The sequence below is a fragment of the Oryx dammah genome, unplaced genomic scaffold (genome assembly GCF_014754425.2).
Source record: "Oryx dammah isolate SB20612 unplaced genomic scaffold, SCBI_Odam_1.1 HiC_scaffold_16, whole genome shotgun sequence".
Classification (NCBI taxonomy): Eukaryota; Metazoa; Chordata; class Mammalia; order Artiodactyla; family Bovidae; genus Oryx; species Oryx dammah.
This window is the reverse complement of record NW_024070200.1, coordinates 40,774,729-40,792,953: the sequence shown is the minus strand read 5'-3', so window position 1 is coordinate 40,792,953 and position 18,225 is coordinate 40,774,729. Positions and strand designations below refer to the sequence as shown.

Below are 18,225 nucleotides of genomic sequence, written 5' to 3'. Positions count from 1 at the left end.
TAAGACCTGACACAGCCAAAGAAATAAATAAGAAAACTCAAGAGTTAAAAAAAAAAAGAGGGGTGTGTGCAATGAGCTAGCCCAGGACTCATGGGTAGCAACTTTGCCAACCAGTCTCAGACCATGTGAGCAGCTCCCCTGAAGTTCTCACCTAATCTGGGTGCCAGAGAGGAAAGAGAAGACCATGGAAAGATACAGAAGAAAAAGTTCAGATCAGTGACTGGCTAAGGATCCACATGGGAGATTCTAGATCGGGCTACCATACGGAAGAGAAGTCTTTGGAGATAAGCCCCCAGACAGGTCCCAAGGGCAAAGGCAAGAAAAAAGACGCGATGCAGATTACTGCAGTCTGTCTGCAGAACTACAGATGGACCTCAGGATCCCAGGCACACGCCCTCTCCCCAGAATTACAGCACTGGTTTCTGCTCTCAGGCAGAAACCAAAACAGTGCTGTATGCACCAAAGAAATGAGCTTTCTGCCTTGTCCACTTTCAAAGTGAGAATTCACAACCCAGAGTACACACTTCAAGCGCATGAGAGGAGAGGCCCAGCCCAATACCCAGAGGCGAAGCTGCCCACCCTCAGCTTTGCCCACACTAAGACAGCCGGGTCAAGCCCTTGCTTGATGGGCAGGATAGGAAAGTCAAGGAAAACATGTCAAGCACCACTATGAATCTAGTCCTAGTCTTCAATGATAAACCCCAAAGTACACCAAGAACCACCAGACCATTAAGGAAAATCAAAGCCACAAAAGAGGCAGACTTGGAGGAATAAACAGAAAAGCCTGAGAGCAAACAGAGGATTCAAAAGTAAGAACCCTTCTTGACTTAATTAGTACCCTCAGGCAGAAATGGAAAACAATGCAAACAGAAAATAAGATGAACATTAAGAAAAATTAGCAGGAAAAATAGAAGAGAGCATCATAATCTTAATTATGGTGACTGTAAAAAAGAAGACAAGACCCTAGAAATTTTCAGAGATGTAAAACAGGCTAGGTTTCCAGCAAAAGATGAGCCACAATGGATGAGACCTCTTACCAGCAACACCTGGCATACGGTGTACTTTGTCGCTCAGGAGTATTTCCCTCCATGTCAATAAACAAGGATGTCACATTCAACATCGATTCTAGCCCTCTAGGGCACTCAGGAAGGAGAATAACACCTGTGATCTGGCACCCAAGAGGCTACAGACACTCCCCCAAGCCCTGAGGAAAATCGCAGGATGTTGGTTGGCCCCAGGTAGCTGAGATGCATATGAAAGGAATGCTTTCAGTGAGTCCAGACTCTTGCATCTTGCCATACGTAGAAAAGCGCTAAATTCCTTAACTTGGGATATCTGGTTATCCTTAATTAACAATCACGTTTTGACGTTCAGACTACCCGGCCTTTGTAGCAAAACTTCTATGTAACCTGGCTCCTCCCCTCGCCTCCTCGGAGCAGTTCTCTCAGGGTTACTTGAGATGCTGACTCCTAGGTTTAAGACCTAAAAATTTCCACCAAATAAAACATAGCTCTCAACTTCTAGACTGTGACTATTTTTTAAGTCAACAGTTATGTACGACTCTTTGAGACCCCATGGACTGTAGCTCGCCAGAATCCTCTGTCCACAGAATCTCCCAGGCAAGAATATTGGGCTGTCATTTCCTCCTCCGGGTGATCTTCCTGATCCAGAGATCACACCCATATCTCCTGCAGCTCTTGTACTGGCAGGCAGACTCTTTACGAGCCGAGCCACCAGGAAAGCCCATGGCATACTATACTTGCCATCAAAGAAATAACAACAGAAATGTTGAAAACATTTAATTGTGAGGGATGGGGAACACAGGAGCTGAGGGATCAGTTTAGCATTTCAATTTGCACCCTTCCATGCTGTTAAAACAATTTTAATTTCCATGATATTAAGTTGACAACACTTTTGTCATCACCAAAATCACCACCACCATCAAAAACCAGAGAGATGAACTGTGCTGCTTCTACCACAATATGCAACATCAGGGCTCTTTCTCTTAAACTCTGACTCCATTCTGCTCGCTTGAGAGGCACACCATCTGAACCACACGTAAGAGCCACGGGTGTAACTCTATTTAAAATTTTTTTATTTTATTTATTTATCTTGGCTGTGCCAAGCAGCAAGTGGGATCTTAGTTCCCTAATCAGGGATTAAACCCATGCCCCCTGCAATGGAAGGGCAGTCTTAACCACTGGACCACCAGGGAAGTCCCAACGAGTGTAACTCTTTAGGTCACCAGACAGGCACCTTGCTCCAGGGCTTTTCTGGCTTTTTGTTTCATTTTCTTTTGGTTTTTGTTATTCTTTATATAGCAAAAATAAAATGAAGGGTATTATATATACACATATATGTATGTATATTTACACACTCTGTTTTTAAGAAGTCAATGTCGAGAAGTTATGTGCCACTAGTTATGACAGACTCCAGCTCAGTGAATCCGCTCACACCTCTTAGGTGTTAATATTTCCTCATCTTGAAAAGGGTCAGCTCCAAGCCTCACACTCTGCCTTGGCACAGAATGGCAATGGGAGGCGTGAAAAGAGGACTCGAGCGCACCAGTGCTAAATTTGATGAACTGGCAGGTAGAAAGCAGATGCCATGTTTCTTTGCCTTTTTCTGAGACAGGGTCAAACGTTAGTGTTCCTTTGTAAACAGTTGTGAAAAACTCGGGTGTAGTTGGGGGAAAAAAAGATGTAGTTTCTTTTTTAAAAAATCACAAGATTCTGATAAGCATATACTCTTTGTGGCTAAGCTGCTTATTAATATGTTAAACAGGGACCATTCTCTGAGTGCTTTCAGATTCTAGGTTAGAGGGTCTAAAAACGTACTTCAATATCACTATCTGCGGACTTCCCTTGCAGTCCAGTGGTTAAGACTCTGAGTCTCCACTGCATGAGGCCCAGGTTCAATCACTGGTTGGGAACTAAGATTCCACATACCACCAGGTGTGACCAAAAAAAGAAAAAAAAAAAAAATCACTGTCTGTATGCACTATCAGCCAATAGTGTACAATACTATAAAGCCAATACATCCAATTTCTCATTATAGATGAGAAGACAACACTTCTCTTATCCTTAGATCACTTCAGTATTCTTCAAAAGAAAAATCTGTCTTTGCATGAAGTTTCAAATTCTCTATTTTTTTTCTTTCTTCTGTAGAAGGATGAGCTGTAATTTTAAGGGTTTATTTTTGAGCCCCTAAGTTACATGTCTCTGTGATAGATAGTTACGTCACAGGATCTGGGAGTAAAGCTGCTGACGCAAAGGAAGTAGTTTGTTTACATTTACCACATACTTGACTGAAGGCTATGAAATGGAATATTTCCTCCCATACTGGTAAACAAGGATGTCACAGTCATCAGGGATTCTAGCCTTCCAAATGTAATTTCTGAGCCCAGGAAGAATAATACTGGCAGCCATCATCTACTTCCCTAGTAAACGTAAGTACTGAGGAGCTTGGTGGGGTGGGGTGGGGTGGGGAGGATAAGAGAAAGCACAAGAAGCATCTAACCCCATATACCCTACTCCCTTACTGTAAAGTAGGAATTAAGGATGTGAATAATGAAGAAGCAGAATTTGGCCCCAGAGAGCTGAGCCTAGACACTTGCATCTTCCTATACCTAGAAAAGCCATAAATTCCTTAGTTCAAGATATCTGATTTTCTTTAATTAACAATAATTTTTTGATATTCAGATTACCTGCCCCTTGCTGCAAAACTTCTATATACCCTGACTCTTCCCCTCCCCTTAGAAGGCAGTTCTCTCAGGGTCACTTTATTTTTTTTCAGGGTCAGTTTAGATGCTGTCTTCTGGGCTTGAAATCCTAACAATTCCCACTGGATAAAACAACTCTTGACTTCCGGGTTGTGACTTTATTTTTCAGTTGCCAAGGTCTTCCCTTCCCCCCGAAATGCCAGTATCCCCAATTCCTGATGGTCTTTAAGGCTCACGTCTACCTAAGCGTACTGAACCCTGAAACTTTCATCACCAGTTGGACACAGGGAAGGTAAGAACAGCCATGATGATCAAATGAGGCTATCAAGTCAGGTCAGTAAAGTGCCTAAATGCAGAAACCAAATGCAAGCAGGCTTGCATTGGGCACACCAGGGACAGGAGCCTAGAAATCTCACCTTTCCTAAATAGATGGGTAAAGTCAAAAGCAAGACATAAACGTTTCCTTTCACACTATCAATCAACATGAAGGTTCCAATTAATGCAAAAGTTAAGGAATAAGCCTTGTTGATATGAAAAATATTTAACACAAAGATGCAAAATGATTTACAGATGATATGAATGTAGAAATGGGAAGCACAAATGAAAGCATGTTAGTTGCTCAGTCATGTCTGACTCTTCACGACCCCATAGACTGTAGCCCATGATGTTCCTCTGTCCATGGGATTCTCCAGGCCAGAATACTGGAGTGCGTTACCATTTCCTCCTCCAGGGGATCTTCCCAACCCAAGGATCGAACCCAGGCCTCCTGCATTGCAGGAAGATTCTTTACCTTCTGAGCCACCAGGAAGTCACAAGACATTTACTTAAAAATAGAATAAATGATTTCAAAGTAAGACAGAAACAAAAGTCGACAGTTTCTCTGTATAGGAGCCGTCAGTCCTGGAAAAAGGGAAATTCCAATGATGACACAGAGCTACACCACAGAACTTGAGTACATTTAACAGGAAAGGTACAGCAGCTATAGGACAGAACCTCAGAACACTCAGAACAGTTCAAATACTGAATTCATATTAAAAACGTTCAGCACTGAAGCAAAACACAAAGACACAGTATTACATCATATCATATCTCGAATAAACAAGAATATATGAGATTTACCTTGCCTGGTATCAAGAGTGAGGACTCAGACACCCAGAACAGACTTCTTTGAAGGGGGAGCAGGTAAGGGAGGGATGGATTGGGAGTTTGCGATGAGTAGATGCAAACTATTATCTATAGAATGGATAAACAACAAGGTCCTACTGTACAGCACAGGGAACTATAGTCAATATCCTGTGATAAACCATAATGGAAAAGAATATGAAGGAGAATGTATATATGTGTTTAAGTCACTTTGCTATACAGTAGAAATTAACACAACATTGTAAATCAACTATGCTTTGATTAAAAAAAAAAAGACTGACACCTGCTTTTATAAAAAATTATTATTTGGCTGCACCTCGTGGCATGTGAGATCTTAGTTCCCTGATCAGGGATAGAACCTCTGCTCCCTGCACTGGAAGTTCAAAGTCTTAACCACTGGACCACCAGGGAAGTCCCAAGGCCTGCTTTCTTTTTATTTGAATTTGCTTGGTATATCTTTTCCAGTCCTTTTATTTTTAGTCTTTCTAAATCTCTCCATTTTCAGTCTATCTCTGGATCTTGCTTTGTTAAGTCAACCTGAAAAACTTTTTTAACCAGGCTAATTAAGTCTATTTACATAATGTGAATACAGTCTGGATGTCTGGCATCAGCTTTGCAGATTTTTAACCTTATATTTAAAACAATGACGCACAAACTCTGTCTTTCCGTCCGTGGGCTGCCCACTCCCTACTTTCTCTGAGTCTCTGCAGGTTCGTAGGAAGGATACTGGTTCTAGTTGCTGCTTTATATTACCACCTTATATAACCCCTTGAGCACCCTCCTTTTCTAGGCATTATTAACCCCCCTCCTAAGAGCAATAATGCAATTAGCTAGTAATTGCTTCTTCTTTCTCCCCTTGCTCTTCCTAAACCATCCATTTTATTTATTTAAAAAAAATTTTTATTGTGGTAAAAGTCACATAATATAAAACATACTATTTTAGCCATATTTAACTGTATAACTCAGTGGCACTAAGTACATTCACACTGTTATACAACACTCACCATCATCCATCTCCTGAATTTTCCACCTTCCTGAACTAAAATTCTGTCCCCATTAAACCTCAGACTCCCCAGCCCCTGGCATCTACCAATGTACTCTCTGACTCTATGAAATTTGACTATTTGAGTTACCTTGCATAAGTGGAATCAAACAATATTTGTCTGCACGTGATGTATATTGAAAAGCATATTAAAAAACAGAGACATCACTTTGCTGACAAAGGTCCATATAGTCAAAGCTATTTTTTTCCAGTAGTCATGTATGGATGTGAGAGTTAGATCATAAAAAAGGCTGAGGAACAAAGAATTAATGCCTCCAAATTGTGGTGCTGAAGAAGACACTTGAGAGTCCCTTGGACAGTAAGAAGATCAAACCAGTCAATCTGATCTTTGTGACTCCATGGTCTGTAGCCCACCAGGTTCCTCTGTCCATGAGATTTTCCAGGCAAGAATACTAGAGTGGGTAGCCATTCCCTTCTCCAGGGAATTTTGCCAACCCAGGGATCCAACCTGAGTCTCTTGCGTTTGCAGGCAGATTCTTTACCACTAGCACCACCTGGGAAGCCACCATCTTATATATAATAGTTTGCATTTGCTTATCCCAACCTCCCAATTCTTCCCCGTCCCAACCTCCCCCCAATCTCGGCAACCACAAGTCTGTTCTCTATGTCTGTGAGTCTGTTTCGTAGATAAGTTCATTTGTGTTGTAAAAAGCAGCAACATTCTTGACTGGATTTACACAATTTCCAAAGACTGACTCACAACATAACATTCAAAATGTCCAGGATATAATCCAAAATTACTAGGCCTACAAAGAATCAGGACAATGCCAACTCCCACAGGAAAACACAATCAATGATAGATTTTGGAACAATCAAAGACTTTAAAGATGTGATAACAAAAATGCTCCAGTAAGTAAGGGAATGAATGAAAAGCTACAAAAACCAAAAGAAAAAAAATCTAGTTGATATGAAGGAGAACCATATGGAAATTTTAAAAACAGAAATACAGAATCACTGAAGTAAAAAAATTCACCAAATGAATTTAATAGCAGAATGGAAATGAAAGGAGAAAAAGTCAACCGACATGGGAGCAACAATTTAAATCACAACGGATTTCTCATCAGAGAACACAGAAGGAATTAGGAGAATATCTCTATTCTGCTTTTCATTTATTTCCAAGAATACATAACGTGAGTCTGACCATGAGGATAAACCAGATGGACCCAGATTCAGGGCCATCCTATAGCATATAGGCTTGTCCTCTCAGGACTTTCTTGGTGGTCCAGTGGTTAAGACTCAGTGCTTCTAATGCAGGGAGGGGGTCCAGTTCAATCCCTGGTCAGGGAGTTAAGATCCCACATGCTGCACAGCACAGCCAAAACAATTTCTTTTTTTACTCTTTAAAAAGGCTTATACTCTAAAATCGTGGAAAACATGAGACATAAAGGATGACGGAAGAGAGTGAAGAGATACAAGACACACATATATTGCTGGATAGGATTCTGGGCCAGGAAGGGGAAAGGGACACTCTTTGGACAGTTGGTGGAATTGGAATGGGGTCTATGACTCAGACAACAATGTTCTTCTAATGTTGAGTTCCTAGGCTGGAGGAGTTTATACTAGCTACATAGAACAGTGTCTTTGAGTGGAGGAGATACACACTGAAATGTTCAGGAGTGATGGGACATCACATCTGCAGCCTGCCCCCAAAAGGTCAAGAAAAATAATCTGATGATACTGGATTTTTTCCCCCCCTATTCAGGAAGAGAGACAGTGTGCACAAGTCTCCATGTACAAGCCATGGAGCAAACATAGTAAAAGCAGTTACAATTGGGGAAACTAGTAGACATGATATAGCACAGGAGTTCTTAGGTCTGTTCTACAATCTTTTCTAAAGGTTGGAAATTTCAACTTGCCCCCTCCAAACTGACTTTTTAAAATACTGCTTCACCTTTTCTAACATAGAATTTGTTTGGCTTTGAGAACTGCAACACACAACACAAATGACTAAGACTTTCCCCCTTATCTTTAACATTCATTATTTTACAGGGATATGTCTGTGTTGATTATTTTCCATTGATTTTCTTCCCCCATCACATGGTGGACACCTTCAAGTCTTTTTATATTTTTAGGTTAGTTTTCTGCCAGTAATAGTTCTAAACATTTTATTCCATTGCTTTGTTCTTCCTTTCTTCCTTTCCTGGACACTCTAATTACACATAGAACTCCTTTGCCTGTCTCCTATACTTTCTTTTTTAAAATATTTATTTATTTATTTACTTATTTGGTCATGCTGGGTCTTCGTTGTGGCATGGGAGATCTTTGATCTTAGTTGTAGCATGTGGGATCTAGTTCCCTGACCAGGGACTGAACCCTGACCTCCTGCATTGGGAGCTTGGAGGCTTAGCCACTGGACCACCAGGGAAGTCCTTGTCTCCTCTACATTCTAACTCAGTCTATTCCTTCATTTATTTGCTATTGTTCATTTTTCTCCTTCTCATGTGTATTATTATTTTTGGGCTATGGTAACCACTTGCTCTTGTGTCCCTTCTACATATAATTTAGTCTTCCATTCTAAAATTCATTTTTCCTAATTCCTTCCTGATATCAATCTGTTCTCATTTCATAATTTTCTGTTATCGAGCCATGTTTTTGTAGTTTCTAAATTTATGCTGGATGCTACCCTTTCAAATTGTTTTTTCCTTTTAGTTTATCTTGAAATATTAGTTTATGATTTTTTCTGGTATGCTCTCATTTTCTATAGTACCATTATGTTCATTTCATCATTCTTTTCTGAATCAATTTTGCATAAGATTAGATCATATTCCATTTTTTGTTCCCCATGTATGAATGAGGTAGATTTTTCTGATCAGGGAAGAGAAAGCTCCTAAAGAATAAACGTTGAGCTAGGACAGCTTTGGGCTTCCCCAGTGGCTAAGCGGTACAGAATCCGACTGCAATCCAAGAGCCTCAGGCTCGATCCCTAAGTTGGAAAGATCCCTTGGAGAAGGAAATGGCAATTCACTCCAGTGTGATTGCCTGGAATATCCCATGAACCAAGCAAAATGGTTGTCTGGGGAGGCCTTACAAATAGCTGTGAAAAGAAGAGAAGCAAAAAGCAAAGGAGAAAAGGAAAGATATAAGCATCTGAATACAGAGTTCTAAAGAATAGCGAGAAGAGATAAGAAAGCCTTCCTCAGCGATCAGTGGAAAGAAATAGAGGAAAACAGAATGGGAAAGACTAGAGATCTCTTCAAGAAAATTAGAGATACCAAGGGAACATTTCATGCAAAGATGGGCTTGATAAAGGACAGAAATGGTATGGACCTAACAGAAGCAGAAGATATTAAGAAGAGGTGGCAAGAATACACAGAAGAATTGTACAAAAAAGATCTTCATGACCCAGATAATCACGATGGTGTGATCACTCATCTAGAGCCGGACATCCTGGAATGTGAAGTCAAGTGGGCCTTAGGAAGCATCACTACGAACAAAGCTAGTGGAGGTGATGGGGTTCCAGTGGAGCTATTTCAAATCCTGAAAGATGATGCTGTGAAAGTGCTGCACTAAAGATGCCAGCAAATTTGGAAAACTCAGCAGTGGCCACAGGACTGGAAAAGGTCAGTTTTCATTCCAATTCCAAAGAAAGGCAATGCCAAAGAATGCTCAAACTACCACACAATTGCAGTCATCTCACACACTAGTAAAGGACTGCTTAAAATTCTCCAAACCAGGCTTCAGCAATACGTGAACCATGAACTTCCAGATGTTCAAGCTGGTTTTAGAAAAGGCAGAGGAACCAGAGATCAAATTACCAACCTCTGCTGGATCATGGAAAAAGCAAGAGAGTTCCAGAAAAACATCTATTTCTGCTTTATTGACTATGCCAAAGCCTTTGACTGTGTGGATCACAATAAATTGTGGAAAATTCTGAAAGAGATGGGAATACCAGACCACCTGACCTTCCTCTTGAGAAAGCTATATGCAGGTCAGGAAGCAACAGTTAGAACTGGACATGGAACAACAGACTTGGTTCCAAATAGGAAAAGGAGTACGTCAAGGCTGTATATTGTCACCCTGCTTATTTAACTTATATGCAGAGTACATCATAAGAAACGCTGGGCTGGAAGAAGCACAAGCTGGAATCAAGATTGCCGGGAGAAATATCAATCACCTCAGATATGCAGATGACACCACCCTTATGGCAGAAAGTGAAGAGGAACTAAAAAGCCTCTTGATGAAAGTGAAAGAGGAGAGTGAAAAAGTTGGCTTAAGGCTCAACATTCAGAAAACGAAGATCATGGCATCCGGTCCCATCACTTCATGGGAAATAGATGGGGAAACAGTGGAAACAGTGTCAGACTTTATTTTTTGGGGCTCCAAAATCACTGCAGATGGTGACTGCAGCCATGAAATTAAAAGATGCTTACTCCTTGGAAGAAAAGTTATGACCAACCTAGACAGTATATTCAAAAGCAGAGACATTACTTTTCCAACAAAGGTCCATCTAGTCAAGGCTTTGGTTTTTCCAGTGGTCATGTATGGACGCGAGAGTTGGACTGTGAAGAAACCCGAGCGCCGAAGAATTGATGCTTTTGAACTGTGGTGTTGGAGAAGACTCTTGAGAGTCCCTTGGACTGCAAGGAGATCCAACCAGTCCATTCTAAAGGAGATCAACCCTGGGTGTTCTTTGGCAGGAATGATGCTAAAGCTGAAACTCTAGTACTTTGGCCACCTCATGGGAAGAGTTGACTCACTGTTAAAGACTGATGCTGGGAGGGGTTGGGGGCAGGAGGAGAAGGGGACGACAGAGGATGAGATGGCTGGATGGCATCACTGACTCGATGGATGTGAGTTTGAGTGAACTCTGGGAGTTGGTGATGGACAGGGAGGCCTGGCATGCTGCGATTCATGGGGTCGCAAAGAGTCGGACACGACTGAGTGACTGAACTGAACTGATCCCATGAACAGATGAGTTTAGCAGGTTACAGTCTGTGGGGTCGCAAAGAGTTAGATGCACACACATAGGACATCTTCAGCAGCTGGACTCCACCGATTTTAAAGACTCAAGTATGAGATCTCTACGTATCCACTTATTTGCTTTTCAGCATTCAATCCAGAACCTGGGGACACTCATCCCCACCCTGGCCCTTTGCTCCAGCTCCAGACCCTGCAGCCCTTGTTTCCAAGGCCATTCTCTCTGCCCAGGATCTTCTGCTGCTGCTGGAGCAGTTTCTGGGGGTCCCCCGACCTGCACCATCCTAATCTATGCCTCCTTGCTGCTGGTGTTCCTGTCCTGCTCATTTTGGTTTCTGTGTCTGGTCATTCTGCTCAGGGCGAGGCACTGACCTTGTAGGAGGAAGAACTCACAGTGTGTTTCTCAGATGCTCCCAGGTTTGCATCTTCATCCCTGCAAGGTGGCTGTTCTTACCCCCAACCAGAAAACCCAGAGCACCTCTCCAGCGTCCATCCACTTTTCAGGGTGAATAACTTGCGGTGATTCGGGGTTCCCATGGTCTGTCAATGCTTTCATTCACTCCCCACCACCCCCTGCTCTCTGTCTGCAGCTCTGGCTGCCAGTGGACTGGCCACATCTATGTCCTGACTTGTAGGGATCGCACATCTCTTTCATTGATGTGTCCTCACTTAGGTTTTTCTAGGATGATCATGTGAACTGGTTTAGTTTTCTGTTTTGTTTTGTTTAGGCCACACTGTGCCACATGTGGGATCTTAGTTCCCCAACCAGAGATTAAACCAGTGACCCCTGCCTTCACAGCATGGAGTCTTAGCCACTGGACCACCAGGAAACTCTCTATGAACTAGTTTTCAAAAAAAGTTTAGGGGAGACTGAAAATCTGTTCCCATAAGAGATGTTCTGAAAGGTGTAAGACAAAGGACAAAGAAACGAAAATGCAACCGTGTTCCTGAACTGGAAGCTTCCATGTGATAAAACTGTCAATACTGCCAAAATTGTTCCATCAATGTAACACAACTGCAATCCAAACCTTAAACAGGCATTGCTGGAAACTAGACACAGACATTTTAAAGTTAATACAGAAGAACCAAGGCACTTTAGAGAAAGAAGACAGTATGGAGGGAGATGCCTGAGCAGATAGTGAAACTTACCAGTATGTTGCCTTAACCAAAGTAATGTGGTGTGTGTGCATGTGTGCATGCTCAGTTGCTGAGTCATGTCTGACTCTATGCAACCTCATGGACTGTAGCCTACCAGGATTCTCTGTCCATGGGATTTCTCAGGCAAGAATACTGAAGTGGGTCACCATGCCCTTCTCTAGGGGATCTTCCTGACCCAGGGATGAAACCCTGGTATCCTGCATTGCAGGCAGGTTCTTTATCACTAATGCCACCTGGGAAGCCCCTTTGTAACTATATATGGTGACAAATGTTAAGTACTCTTATTGTGGAGATCATTTTGCAACACATAGAAGCATTGGATCATTATGCTGTATGCTTGAGACTAGCATAATATTGTATGTTAATTATATCTCAATGAAAAAAAAAATAAAATAGAGTAAAACTGAAGAGAATCCCAAACAGAAGCACAGGTACGAGGAACTTGGTCTGCAAGCAAATAAAGTTAGGCGTTTTTTTTCATACTGTTGTTGTTTAGCCATTCAGTCGTGTCTAACTCTTTGCGACCCCATGGACTGCAGCATGTCAGGCTCCTCTTTCTATGGGATTTTCCAGGCAAGAATACTGGAATGGGTTACCATTTCCTTCTCTATACACAAAACAAATTCTGGATGATTTAAAAATTAAATGTAAAAAATAAGATGAAAACATAAGAAGGAAATGTGAAGGAATGCTTGTATGACCTCTGTAATGACAACCCTCTTTACTAAGAAAAGAGCCCAGACACTGAGGAAAAGAAAGCTAACAGATTTGACTACATGAAAAGTTTTAAAATTTTTATATACAGCAAAAGACACCAAAAATTAAGACACATGAGAAATGAAAAACTGCAAGAAAATATTGGATTGGCCAAAAAGTCCTTTTGGGTTTTTCCATATGATCTTACGGAAAAATCTGAATGAACTTTTTGGTCAACCCAATACTTGAAAGGTATCAGAGAAGTAACCACGGAAAGTCAGATCAAATGAAAAGAATGAAATATCTTTTCCATCAGATGAATAAAATGTGAAGGAATGCTAATAGCCTGGGCTGGGAAGATGATGGCAAAGGAGTAGTCTTATGCAATGTTTCTGTGGGCAGGGATGATTACAATCCTTCATAGAATGACTCTGGCAATATTTAATGAAATACCAAATTGGAATCCCCTCCAACTAGCCATTCCACTTTGGAGAATGTATGCTCAGAAAACCAGCACTGGCCTCTAAGGCTACATAAGCAGCATGGTTTGTGGAGACACAGTTCCCCAAAGGAGAACTGAATAAATTATAAAATGCACCCTATGGATTCTTACATAGTCGTTAACAATGACAGAAATAGTAAGAATAATCAGTATGGCTGGGCATAGTTATTACACGCAAAATAAAAAAAAGTCAGAGTAAGTGGTGTGTAACATAATCTTTTCATTAAAAAATGTTAAAAGAAAAGAAACGTTCCACACATTACATATAAATCCTAATATTTTTGTGACTGTAAAGCAAAGTGTAGAAATGTCACATGAAACGACACTGCTAATGCAGGTCACCTGTGGGTACAAAGCTGGGACAGAAGAAGGCACTGTCGTCATTTTCTTTACACACTTCTTTGTTTGCAGTTACTGCAACAAACACCTGTTGCTTTGGAGTATGGTGTTGCTTTTAAAGGAAAAAAGAAAATACACACATATCTGGGCATCATCAGTCAGCTCCTAACGGTTATGTCTTTATCAACACATGTGACTGGCCATGTGGCTAATTCACAGGGTACTCGGTTGTCTCTGATGTCTTAGGAGTAAATAAAATGTCAAAGAAAAATAATGAGGCTGTTCTGTCAAAGGTTAACTCTAATACTCCATGAGAGACAGCAGAAGTGCTGGAGACTTCCTTCCCCTCCCCTTTAATTCCATTTTTTAATATTTAAATTACATATACAAAACTGTTTAGTCTGTTTTATGATATAAAGTTCACTTAAAATAAGACTGGATTCATTGTGGACTTCCCTGGGTGGTCCAGGGGTTGAGACACAGTGCTTCCATTGCAAGGGGCACAGGTTCAATCCCTGGTTGGGGAACTAGGATCCCAAATGCTGCAAAATTTTTAAATAAATGATTAATTCATTGATCATTAAACACACACACATACAGCCTTTGTACTCTTCTAAACTGTTCCTGTAGATCATCATCTCTCAAAAGGGGCCAAGCATTTATCCCTGGGGAAGCCAAGTCACCCAAATGGAGGGGACCTGGGACATGACAGCCACTTGAAGGCAGGTCTCCGAAAGAGCACTGCTCCCCCGAGCAGACCTGCTGTCCCCTCCCCTGTTTCCAGCCTTGCCAAGGACCCCCCAGGCCTCTCCCTGACTCTTAGACTTTCTCAATCTCTGTAATTTCGTGCTTCCCCAAAGTTCTCTTGCATCATCGCCTTTCCACACATATTTTGCGCTTTTCCTAAGAAACAGGTGTTTCCTCCCTACAGAGGCTTTACCTTTGACCCTTCACAGCCAACTCAAGTCCAGCCCCTTCAGCCACTGCTTGGGGTTGCTGCTGCTGCTAAGCCACTTCCGTCGTGTCTGACTCTGTGTGACCCCATAGACGGCAGCCCACCAGGCTCCCCCGTCCCCAGCTTGGGGTTGGGGATGCACAATTAAAGTCTTATGGCTAGAGCTGTGGCCTCAAGTCAGAGCAACTAAGTGCAAATCTGACACTGGCCACGTGTGACCTTGGGTAGACATGAAATTTCATTTTATGTGCCCACTTGACTGAGGGATGCCCAGACAGACATGACAACATTCTTCTGGGGTATGTCACAACAAGGGGGATATCTCTATAAGAGATTAGCATTGCATCAGGAGACTGAGTAAAGAAGGTCACCTTTATCCATGCAGATGGACCTCACTTAACCCAGCGAGGGCCTGAACAAGACAAGAGAGGCAGAACTAGGGCAAATTCATGGTCTCTGAGCTGGGATACCCACCTTCTCCTGCCTTGGACATCAGCACCACTGGTCTTCAGCCTTTGGGGCCAGAATGGGGACCACATCACTAGCCCTCCAGTTTCTGGGCTTCTGGACTTGGACTGAATGACACCAGCAACATGCTAGGGTCTCCAGCTTGCTCATATGTGTGTATATTGGCTGTTTCTCTGGAGAGCCCCAACTGATACAGCAAGTTCCTTATTCCAGCTCCCCCTCGGTGCACTCTGCACAAGCTGCCAAGACTTCTCAGGGTGTAGATCTAGCCCTGACACAGCCTCAGTTTTGTAGCACCCCGCTAGCTAAGGCCAGTCGGAGGTCCAGTCCAAGTGCAGGGAACTGCACAAGAGCAGTGGATGAAATGTGCTATCACAGCACGGAAAACATTTAGTGTAAAGGCTGGCACACCGTACATGCTCAATAAACCTAAGCTGTTTTCTTGGTTGTTCTTTTTCCTTAAATAGAGGGGTTATTTTTATGTTGGTTCTTCACCAGGGACACACCACAGAGAAGGCCTAGAGACCTAGAAAGTGTTGAAGAGCCCATTTTCAGGAAAGGCAGCCACAAGTCATGCAGAGCAGATTTTTGTGAAAAGTCAGTCATCCTGGTCACCATCTTAAGAAAAAAAGGTCCTTGCAAGGTGGTTTCCACAGTGGGTGGGCAGGAAAGCGGCCAGTGTTACTGCCCAAGGCTGCGACAACATGCTGACCTGTCCCAGCATTGCTGGAACCATTCACCGTCTGTGCAAAGGGGTATAGACTGTTTGGAAAAAATTTTAACACATTATTGACCGGAGACACATTAATATGTATTTTGTTATTCAAATGTTATTGACTGGAGTGTTTCAATACTCACATAACAAATCACTGGCCAAAGGCATTAGTTTCTGCAAAGATCTTCAAGTCAATAAAAAGTTAAAGGTGCTTGTGGCAGATTCAGTTTGAAAAAAGCCCATGAGACAGGAGGTGTAAGGAGGTGGGGAGAGTGGGAGGTAGACCCGGGGCACAATCTACCATCTCTAAAATAAAAGCAGAGGATGTTGCCCACTGTTCTCCCAAGCCTACAGGCAGGTCTGCACACACAAGACACATGGGGAATTACTCTGAATTGCAGGATATTAGACTACGAAGTTATAGTTGTGGAAAGGAATAACCCTGGGAATGCAAGCTGAATTAATGGTTTACATATTTATTTAATGGTTTAGACTAAAATGCACTGAATGTACATTTTTCAAATAAACAGCTTTTCTACCATGTCTGATGGCTGTTTCCCCTTCCAAGTTCATTATTAAGAGGCAGCTCTTTCTCTATGCTCTTTGGAAGAACCAAAGCCACAAAGCTAAGAAGACCTGGCCCATGGAGAAGCCAAGAGCAGTTCGTTTACCAAGCTGCCACCTGTGGGCCACACCAGACACAAACTCAGACCACATGAAAACAATGCACATTAAATCATGCTGAACACTGAGCCACAGATGTGTTTGAAGGCTGTATTTAGGGGCCCCCTTATTCTTGCCTGGAGAATCCCATGGACAGAGGAGCTTGGTAGGCTACAGTCCACAGGGTCACAAAGAGTCGGACACGACTGAGTGACTTCACTTTTGAATCATGACTCCTGGGTCTTGCTTCCAATCCCCTCTCTTTACTTTGAGCACTGGGAGCCTGAAACTCACGCTCTGTTGTTCTAATCAGCTCTCCAAGACTCACTCCTGGTGTGAAATAAGCTCTGGAAATTCACACACCCGTTAGGATGAACCATAACACTTGTATCCATCAGGCTGTCACCCAGTCGGTCCTGCTTCGATCTTATCTTACAAGGCCTGCAGCAGACTTGGAGAACAAAGGCCATTACAAAAGAACAAAAGCGGAGATCGACAGAATTTTTAAATTTCAGAAGTCAAGGACAAATAGCAAACATTCGTTCCAAAGGCTTGGTTTGGATTTTTGGAGATGGAGTTAAAACACACCGAATTTACTGTTTAAACCTATAAAACATACTCTGGCACCGCAAACCAAATGCAGGTACAGATGTCAAGAGTTTTCAGAACAAGGGCTTCTCTTTATAAAGAATATTTGCTCAGCATAGATCTTTCCTGTTTCCATATACTCACTCTTGTCAGTCACCGGCCTCTAATTTGGGGTCAACAGCCTGAAAATCTGTCACCTCCCGGCGAGGAAGCTCACTAAACACGCCCCCCACGACGCGGCCCGCGGGCCGCCTGGCCAGTGGCACTGTCCACTGCGCTCGCGGAATAATCCCCACCACACGCGGGACGCGCCACGTACTGTACGCCGAGCGGGTGGGCTGCCAAGGCGGGTTAGGCCGGTTCCCGCCGCCAGGACTGACCCGCGACCGACGGCACGCGCCCTGCGCCGAAGACTCCAGCCGCCGAGGCCAGCCGCGCGGAGCCGCGTCTCCGGACCGGGCTCACACGCCGCTCCCACCCCGCTCCGGGTCGCCCAGAGCCCCACCACCCCCGGCGGTTCCTCGGCCCCTGGGCGCAAGGGGCCTCAGGGCCCAGCCGCCGGCCCCGCCGCCCACCCTCATCCGAAGGCCCCTCCAGTGCTTGAGGGCGCCCGGGCTCCTGTCTCTTCGCAAAAAAGTAACTCTGGGACCAGCGCAAGGGGAAAGGGAAAGCGACGCTCCCAGGGCGGCAAGCGGTGAGTCGGGTCCCCGGAGTTCTCCTGCCCGAGTTTTAAGCCGCATCCCGGGCTGTCGCAGCTCGCCCGGCAGCTCGCGCGCGGAACTCGGCGCCCGCGGGTGGTGGGCCCGCGTCCCCGGCCCGCAGCCCCCGCGCCCCGCGCCGACACTCACCGAGAAGCCGGCCCAGAAGGGGCAGGAGTGGCGGACGCGGGCCGACGTGGTGAGCGCCAGAGCGGCGAAGCTGACGGCCACGATGAGGCATCCGAGCGCCATCTGCGTGGCCCCGAGCGCCAGCACGATGCGGGAGCGGCCCGGGCACTCGCGCAGGCGGGACAGGCTGCGGGGCAGCGCGGCCGGGCGCGGCGCGCGGGGACCGCCAGCCGGAGGCATCGCGCCTGCACGCCTCACCCGCTCGCGCCCGGCCCCGCGCGCCGCCCCTCCTCACCAAGGGTCCGAGGCAAGTTGCACCGACTAAGGGGTCGGCCTCCCCCCGGGTCGCGGGGGCTGCGGCGGCCGCGCGCGTGGAGCGGGACGGGCGGGGCGGGGAACCGGACGCCCGCAGCCCCCGCCGGTGCCCGCGCCCATGCCGCCGCAGCCCGGCGCGACCGGCCGCGGCGTCC

At 44.3% G+C, this 18,225-nt stretch overlaps 1 protein-coding gene across 2 annotated transcripts in view; it reads right to left on the bottom strand.

Annotated features, from left to right (window-relative positions):
- Positions 1 to 17,995, bottom strand: part of FAM189A1 (family with sequence similarity 189 member A1) — a 248,225-nt gene extending 230,230 nt beyond the window's left edge. For both annotated transcript variants that reach the window (XM_040257388.1, XM_040257389.1), the window contains exon 1: positions 17,777 to 17,995. In XM_040257388.1, the coding sequence (XP_040113322.1) occupies positions 17,777 to 17,995 (219 nt within the window). The remainder of the gene's footprint in view (positions 1 to 17,776) is intronic.
- Between the last annotated feature and the right edge of the window lie 230 nt (positions 17,996 to 18,225).